This window comes from Sprattus sprattus (genome assembly GCF_963457725.1).
Source record: "Sprattus sprattus genome assembly, chromosome: 2".
NCBI classification, from domain to species: Eukaryota; Metazoa; Chordata; class Actinopteri; order Clupeiformes; family Clupeidae; genus Sprattus; species Sprattus sprattus.
Genome location: NC_137921.1, coordinates 9617485 through 9626402, shown reverse-complemented (window position 1 = coordinate 9626402; position 8918 = coordinate 9617485). Strand labels below are relative to the sequence as shown.

Sequence of the window (8918 nt, the reverse complement as noted above, 5' to 3'; positions counted from 1 at the left end):
GCTTTTAGGTGTACTCCCTTTCTATTGGCTAATCTTAGGAACTCATCCCTATTGGTTAGTAAAGATCAAATCATTCTGCGGCTAATTTAAATGTATAGGTCATCTTCTCTGAAAAAAAAATCATTCACCTCCCTTTTCACAGGCCAGACACATTCTGCTCTCTCTCACTCCTCTCTTTACTTTTCTGCCCTGGGTTTCTCCATAACGCTTAAGGCCGGTGCTTGGTTCTGCGTTGGTGTCACATTGTTGCGTAAAATTTACTCATAGCAATTCATGCTCCCTAAAGGTTGCGCGTGTTGCCAAGTAATTCACCGCCAGAACAATAGGCTTGCGTAAAATGGCGCAAGTCTAGAAAAAGGGGCAGACGCACGCAAGACGTGAAAAGATGCGCAAGGGCCTCTTGCGCTTGCGCCTGACCATAAATCAGGCTGTCTCTTAAGGCCCTTGCATGCTTCTAAAGGGAGCATGAATTGCTAGGTGCTTACGCGTTGCGTTTGAGGTGTTGCCAAGCAATTCACACCCAGAACAATAGGCTTGCGTAAAATGGCGCAAGTCTAGAAAAAGGGGCCGACGCACGCAAGACGGGAAAAGTCGCGCAAGGGGCACGCAAGGGGCTTGCGCGGCCTCTTGCGCTTGCGCTTACGCTTACGTAACCGAGCATAAATCAGGCTTTAGCGTTGCTTAGCGTCTCTTAGCGTTTTACGAAGACTTGAAAGGTATACCTGGCTTAAGTTGTTTACTTTTCTACGTGTCTCTCCCAAACCTTCTCTTAAGAGTTCCCCGCAGAGAAGCCTTCCTACGTAGACCTTTAGAGGCTGAATCTCTACCTGGCGACGATCATTGTCATTCACGTAGGTTCGAGCATGCGTGAGATGAGTATGATGGACATGACTCTGATTGGAGCGCAGGTGATCATTATTAGAAAGAACATCAATGAGAACCGCCTACGCAAGGCAAAATAAAACCAACTCCCCCCTAAATAAGGACGGCTGTAGGCTAGATGTTGGGCTACTCATAGAATTGTATGCACGACGGATAAAAAATGTACGCACAATTAATTCACACCGTTGTTTTTTCTTTTTATTGAGAGAAGCACAAAATGTAACGTAATACAAAACCTGCTTTTCAATCAGTGCATACGTCCAGACACAAACACGTTTTTAGGTTCTAAAATGTTCTCTTAAAACTGTGTTAAGGTATAACTAAAAGTGGTCCAAACCTTGCAAAAGTATCTCTTACAAAGGGTATACTTAGGTAAGGACCTTTTGGTAAACCCCCCAAAATGTTAAGGTACAGTTTAAGGTATGACATGAAGACGTAAAGTTAAGAAGGCTTCAGGAAGCTAGGCTCTCTTACTTTTGTGTGAAATTAACCTTTTCAAGGACCACACTACTAAGACGTAGTGTTAAGAAGGCTTCAGGAAGCTAGGCTCTGGTCTTTAATACTATTGTGTGGAATTAACCTTTTCAAGGACCACACTACGTGACGTGGATGCCTACTGACCAATGAGAGACCAGAGAAAATATTACTATTGTAGACAAAAATGAACAGGAACATGGCACTCTGAAGGACACAACATAAGCTATTTAAAAAAAAAAAACACACATACACACTTTTTATTTTTTTAGCGGCCCACAACAGAACAAAATGTAGCACAGCAACAGTGTAGCTGCTGATAAAAAGAATCAAGTTCTCACTCTTGCTGCCCAAGAGTAGGAATTCAAAATGACGATATTATCATGTTACACACACACTCTTCAGGGCACTACTGCAACACAATCGCTAACACAATAGCTGTGCTGTCTGACACCGGCAACACCAGGATGAAAGTATGAATGCATGAGTATGCATGCTATACTGTCAGACAAGCTCAAGCTGCGTGGGGGTTCATGTTGTTTAGAGCCATAAGGCTTCACAAAGAAGAGTTGCGGTCAGGAATGATGTCATATATAAGACAACACAATGTGTAAATGGGCACACATGTCAAACAGGTAAAAGGCATACCTCCATCACTAGATACAAGGTGCTAAAAAGACAAGTAAACCCGTAGGAATACATGGAGTTTCTGTTCAGTTCTGGCACAGGGAGATATTCAACTTATCAGAGCTTTTCTTCATCAAACATAATTTCTGTACAAAATTATGGCGATAACATTTCATCTTTAAGGCGGTGTGTTGCTGCAAAATACTCCACATTGCCTGTACTTCTTGCAGTGTTCACACATCATCTCAAAGCAGCTCTAAATCTCTTTATGGCAGCCTCAAAAGGGTCTCCTGCTCTCTTTGGACCATTTAACGGGCACAGGTTGTAAGTTCTGCCCAGGCCCTCCAGAACCTCAGACCCGTGGGTCAGTTCCTCCTCAGGGAAGACTAGGTTTCCCAGAAGCCATTGCTCCCCCTTGTCAGTGTCCTCTGCATACACCTGGCCGTGGATTGTTGGCAGTGAGGTGTTGCGCGGGGTAGCTGCGGCCGAGGACGTCACACAGGCGTTGTCATGGAGACTGATGCGCTCCAGGGAAGAGCACCGGTCCAGGTGGGTCGGTCCGGTTCTGTTGGGCGAGTTTCCCTCCGCCTCAGAGGGTTCTAGAGCGAGCCGAGAGCGAGTGGGCTGGCCCTCAGCTGTCCCATCATGCTCTCCCACGTCCTCATCCAATCGCAGGCACAGCTCACTCTCCACCCCGGCCAATGGCAAGCTCACCTCGCTCTCCTCCTCGGCCAATCGCAGGCTGACCTCACTCTCCACGTCGATAACCGAGCCCTGCTCCATGTCCATCAGGATGCAGTCGGAGCCGTTGAGCGTGCTGTCAGTGTCCTCCTTGGGATTGGCCTCCCTGTGAAATGGGCCCCCCTTCCGGTGCGGGGGGCATTTTGGAGGGGAGTCAAAAACCACCCCTCGTGGTGCTGACCGTGCCCCTCTGTGGGGCACAAAGCCCTGCCCAGGGCAGAGACCCGGGCCGACGGGTTGGCACGTCATGTAGCGCTGGACCGACTCGGGCACCACCATCTTGCACCGCTTCTTGCGGGGACTGAAGACGGCCGAGAAGGAGGGCAGTCCCGTGCCCACGATGGGCACTATGGAGATTGGCCGCAGTGCTGACAGGAAGTCCTCCAGCTCCTGGTAGGAGGAGTGGTCTGAGTAGGCCACCACGTGCACGTTTGGGTGACAGGACACCTGGGATGGATTACAAAAATATAATCTGAGATGAGATTCAATACCACAGAAATAAAGTTTCCTAATTATGGCCAACAGGGTCCTACACTGGATCTGATCAATAATCTATAATCTGTGGCACAGACATTAACATCCAGTTTTAGCTGTACTCCCTTTCTATTGGCTCATCTTAAACAAAGGAACTCATCCCTATTGGTTAGAAAAGATCAAATCAAGCATGAAATACTTCTGCAGATAATTTTAAATGTATAGGTCAGTTTCTCTGTTTTTATTTTCATTCACCTCCCTTTTCGAAATTGCTAACTCTCATACATAACTGTCAGACTTGAAACACTGTCTGTAAAAAACATAAAGCAACATTATTTGGTTTCCCGTTTTCTCAGGTATGTTTCTGGTGGTAGCTAGCTATTACAACATCTTTAAAATCATTTTGATGGCCTTGTGTGTACTAACAACTAATTGTGACACACACACACACACACCACGGGCCGGCTGGTGGGCAGGATGGCCAGGGTGGGCTCTTCCCGGTTCCACTGGAGCAGGTTGGCAGCCCGAATCTGATCCTGGTTCACCACGCGGATCCGCCCGGCGCCGTGCTCAGTGGTGAAGACGTCGGGGAGCTCCAGGGCGAGCAGTGTCTCCAGCCGCTGTGCAGTCACCTCCACCCACGTCTTAAACTCCAGGGCCAGCTCCACCAGCAGAGTTTCCTTGCCCAGGGAGTAGAGGCCTGAGAGAGGGAGACACACATGGACACACACAAACAGGCATAACACACACACTCACGCATAAATACATGTACGCACGCAGACACGTCCCTTCAAAGCTAAACCAAACAAGCAAATATTGAGGTCCGTTTTTTCAATTATATTATACAGTACATTTCATTTACATTCTACCTACGTTAACATATGTTGTAATATAGAGGCATACATTCTGGGCTATATAGTGGGGTAGCGTATTAAATGTGGAGAGCGCTCTGACCGATGACGACCCTGTGACCTGGGTGGGCCCTGATGACCTCTTTGACCTGCTGCGTGGCGCGGCGGCGGGAGGGCAGGGTGCGGGTGGGGTCGCAGTTGGTGTTGTCCAGGTACAGCACGTCAATGGTGGTCTGCGTCTGCAGGCAGGGCACACGCAGCATGGCAGGGTCGTAACGGAAGTCCCCTGAGAAATACACACATAAACACACACACACACACACACACACACACACACACACACACACACACACACACACTTCACTTTCATCTCAAACTACGCACAACCCTTGTCTAAGAAAAAATACAATGTAGCATTCGGAACTGTAACCTTTTCTACAGAACAGTGCAATGTGTTGTATTGTTCTGTGATTTTCTGTAGTGTATTATATGCCATACATTGACAATACTGTGAATTATTAGCTAAATAGGTACAAATACACTCTGAGCAACACGTCATAATAATCAAATTATTTTATGTTTTATTCAGAACATACACACCCAGGATGCCGTTTTCCAGAGCCACATATAAAAGTGGCTCTGGTTTCTGGATGAGTGAGCAATCTAGGGAGATCTTTATAAGAAAACAGCATCCTGGGTGTGTATGTTTGTGTTGTGATGTATATTTTGAGCAATATGTGTAAGCACAGTGAGAGCCACTGCACCCAGACAAATTCCTTGTTTGTGCAAACTAACTTGGCCAATAAAAGCTTCTGATTCTGAAGTGTATTCTCCATTTGATGTCAGAATCATGCTATATTCTTATATCCAATCTAGTATGAGTCTGACTAATGTGTTATGAGAGTTCAATTCGCGTTAGCTGCTATACTTAAAGATTACTAGTCATTCTACACTCCACAGACACTGACCAGTGTATAGAATGTTGCCAAAGTATCCTTCGAAGAAGAACATGACCGCTCCGGGACAGTGGTTTGCATCAATGAGCGTCACGGTCATCTTCTCCTTTCTTATGTCGTCCAGGTGCAGCAGGTGAGGATCGTTCAGCTCCAGCGGATGGATCCATTTGTCTTTCACCTGTCGCAGAAGATGAAACAGGACCACGTCAATATACCCAACTCTGACACCGATAATTTTTTTGAAATTTAAAAAACTTTCACTCCACTGGTTCTGTAGTTCAAATGCGAGAGCAAGATGCTGACAAGACTAGGTCATGGGTTGAATGATTGTGAGTACATAAATATAGCCTATACCTAGGGCTACCTCGACACCGACCTTCGCTACATTGTAGCGAATATTTTAAGTCACATAGGAAAAATAAATACACAAGAATACGATCACGGTTCGGCACTATGCACTACACTTTACTCTGTGAAATTCACTAAGTAGCCTATATGAAAGGCTAATTTGTAACACAGAAGTCTTAAATTAGCGGTCTTACTTGTAGCTTGAGTTTGGCAAGTTTAGCTGTGATGGGGGAGCAGTATATGGGCCGGTTGCTCCAGGTGGATGTTAGACCAGCCGTGTGGTCTGCGTGCATGTGCGACAGGAAGAACAGGCGGACGTGGGCACACTTTCGCACCTGCCAGAAGTCCACGGCAAGTGGGGTGTAAGGTATGACTTTGCCATTCATTCTTACAGCCCGGGTGGCGAGAAATGGTTACCGAGAGCATTAACTGGCACAAACAAATTCAAAACAACTTTTCGAAGTAACAGGAGGTGTCCACATTGTGGAAAAAAATCAAGCACTGCTGGTTTGAACAGTTTCGCTGAGCGTTTTAGCTCAGCTGACTAATAGAAGGCTTAGTTTTTCGGTTCCGTTGTTATCTGGCCATGCACTAACCTGGGGATGGTAACAAAGCTGCTCGGAACTTTGCACTACAACACACTAGGTGCTACGAAATGGTAAAGATGCTAACTTGTCTAGCTAGCCAGCTAATATCATAACAGACACGCAACTGCACTGCCTTCCCGCTAGTTCAACGAGCCTTTGTTATTGTTTTGCAAGCAGTAACAATAACGACACGAAATAGCCGAGATGTTAAAATAACACTACCATGTTCGATGATGTTTTTAAATAAGATCATTTTAGGTCCAGGCCCGCTTGTTTGAGTCTGAGGCTACATCTTTGCCCAGATGTTAGCTCATGCTTTTTTCAGCCGCCAAATGATAACACGTCTCCGCCCCCTCCCCTGAACTAGAGCGCCATCACCTGTCTCGGAATATTATTACATGCGCTGACCTCGGGTGTCACTTTATAAACTGAAAAAAACTGTATGTTTAAAAATGTAGTTTGTTTATCAGGACAGTATGTGGAATGTATAATAACAATAAAAACGAATCCCACCTTCGAACAACAAAAGGGCTCTTCAAGTGTCCTTGCTGGTGAGACGTTTTGCATGTTAGCAATTTCATTTACACAAAGATCAAATCACCTAATCATCTTTTTTTAAGCGTATTACTTAAGATCGACCTATAGCCTGGGGAATATGAGAGCAATAAAACGTATGCATTACAACACAAGTTCAGGATGTGTGCCATCAATTTAATTGTTAAGGGTAAGTTGATCCAGATGGGTACGTTGAGTCATTTTGGGAAAAATTAGGAAAGGTGTAAATCTAAATACAATTATTAAAAATGAAATACCCTGTTCTGTTGATTTTACTGGTGTTCGTGAAAACATGAGGGGAAGCAGGCAGATATTTCATACACACATTTGTCACGGAACATACAGGCAGGGAAAGCAGTTCAGTATCTGACCTTGGAGAACTAGGTCAGTAAAATTAGGTTCCTTTCATTCCTATTGGTGATACACCAATACAATACAAACACAGCACATCTATCACTGAAAAAAACAAGACTAACAAGACCTTGATCTGTCAATCTGAACAAACAAGACCCAAACTAATTTTCCACAAATATAATGTATTTGTCAAAACATCTGTGAAAGTTGTGAAAGTGGTAAAATTGTGAAAGTGGTAAGAAGTGGAGATTTCTCAGAGATCAACTAAACACAGAGGGGGGAAAGTGAATATAATAGCTTTCTCTTCTATCTAAGAGAGACTGATACCAGGAAGCAGATGTAGCCTACTGCATCTAGAATAAAACTCCGATCTGGCAGTGGTCTTTTGCAGCCCCCTGGTGGTCAAAGTAAGTCATGTCATGTTCCCTGATGAGAATGATGGTGAACGGGAAGGAGCCTGTGTTCAGACACTGTGTTCATCAGTGTCCACATCTTTATCCCACTCTCCTCTCTGCTCCCCCTCTTGGTTGGGCCGGATGTCCATGTGTCTCTGCTCTCCTCCTCAGGCTCTTCTGGGGTGCCTGGCCTCCTCCTCTGAGCCGCAGCTTCTCTGAGACCACAGCGCAGATCATCATCAGCAGCCCAAAGCCCATCAGTGAAGCCCTCACACTGTAGAACATGGAGCCAACTCCAAAAGGATCCTCGCATATCAGGTGAATTCTTTGCCCAAATCAAGATGGTTCTCTTGAAGGAAAGCCCCTCCACCCCTCGACACCAGTACACCCCACTGTCTCCTGGGGAGAGGGCTGTTATGGTGAGAGAGGTCAGAGAGTAGTGTACTCTGCCCCTCAGATCCTCACGGATGCCCCTGAATACCACTGAAGAACTCAAGTGCAACTGTCGAATCAGATCCTCCAGCTCCAGATCTCCAGACCACGAAAAAGTCTGACTCATAGTCACATGTGACAACAGCAGTGTCCATTTACATTACATTTACATTTAGTCATTTAGCAGACGCTTTTATCCAAAGCGACTTACAAGAATGTATACACATTTTACATTTTACACTGACGGCACACTGTGCATGGGGATGGGGATGGCAGGCGAGAGCGTATCCTTGTCCTTTCTTCAGGAAGTGGATAAATGATGATGATGATGTCTGTTCAAACATAAATTAACACTTGTCTTCACTGTGCAGCTGGCGTTGGTCTACTTTCCACACCAGGGCGCTCAAACAACGGCGGGCAGAACCAGGATAAATGTTGAATGAGGTTGCGTGGACTCACCATATCTCACAGACCTTATTCTTGCCCTTGATAGGTGGACAGGAAGCAAACAAGGTCCCATTGTACAGCTGCCCAATGTCTCCTTTCTTGGGAGCACCCTTCAAAGTCCTCTGTTGGCACCCTTTATAGTCCATACTCTGACAGCACTAGGCATGTATGTTCTCTTTTTTACCTTCCATTTTGTCTGCACAAACAGTCACGTTATAAAATACCCTCGCTATAAGTTCGCCATTAGTCCAGGTCTCTATCGTGTACTTACTGCTGTTTTATAGATAGAGGTTCCTCAGTACAAAACAATGGGGTGTGTCCCATGGGGTTAGATAGACACAGCTCACTCTATCAGCCTGCTTTGAGTCTGAATACTGTGACGGGTCAGATTAGTTCTTCAGAAAGAATGGTCCCTTTCCGGTCCATCTGTAAAGAACGCTGTGATGTTTGTCGGGACTCCGACGGCCGACAGATAGAATTGGGAATGCAGCTTCTATTCCTCTGGACTCCGAACATGACCTAATTTCTCATGCTGGAAGCGGGATGAACGCTGGATATGGACAGAGTCGTCAAGAACACCACCTCACTGAGCATGGCCTTTCTGTCTCTGTGTCTTTCTGCTCTCTTTCTCTCTCTCTTTCTCTTTCTCTTTCTCTTTCTCTCTCTCTCTGTCACTCACTCAGGCATGCACGCACGCACGCACGCACGCACGCACACTCACACACACACACACACACACGCCCACACGCACACACACTTTTCAAGTACTTTTAAAGCACCATTAGACTGGAACAA

General features: G+C 45.7%; 1 protein-coding gene across 1 annotated transcript; it reads right to left on the bottom strand.

Annotated features, from left to right (window-relative positions):
* Positions 1 to 1124: 1124 nt before the first annotated feature.
* dclre1b (DNA cross-link repair 1B) lies at positions 1125 to 5756 on the bottom strand. Its single transcript, XM_080860815.1, has 5 exons — positions 5548 to 5756; positions 5018 to 5183; positions 4153 to 4335; positions 3654 to 3898; positions 1125 to 3171 (listed from the first exon to the last, which is right to left on the bottom strand). Exons 1-5 carry the CDS (start codon positions 5737 to 5739, stop codon positions 2224 to 2226), a joined length of 1734 nt encoding a protein of 577 aa, XP_080716941.1. The 5' UTR covers positions 5740 to 5756; the 3' UTR covers positions 1125 to 2223.
* Positions 5757 to 8918: the final 3162 nt, after the last annotated feature.

Excerpts from the sequence above, each read along its gene's own strand:
- dclre1b (XM_080860815.1), bottom strand. The coding sequence starts at position 5,739 with ATGAATGGCAAAGTCATACCTTACACCCCACTTGCCGTGGACTTCTGG. Across the intron at positions 4,336-5,017 it reads TGGCAACATTCTATACACTG|GGGACTTCCGTTACGACCCT; the intron begins GTCAGTGTCTGT and ends TGTATTTCTCAG. Across the intron at positions 3,172-3,653 it reads TGCCCACCAGCCGGCCCGTG|GTGTCCTGTCACCCAAACGT; the intron begins GTGTGTGTGTGT and ends AATCCATCCCAG.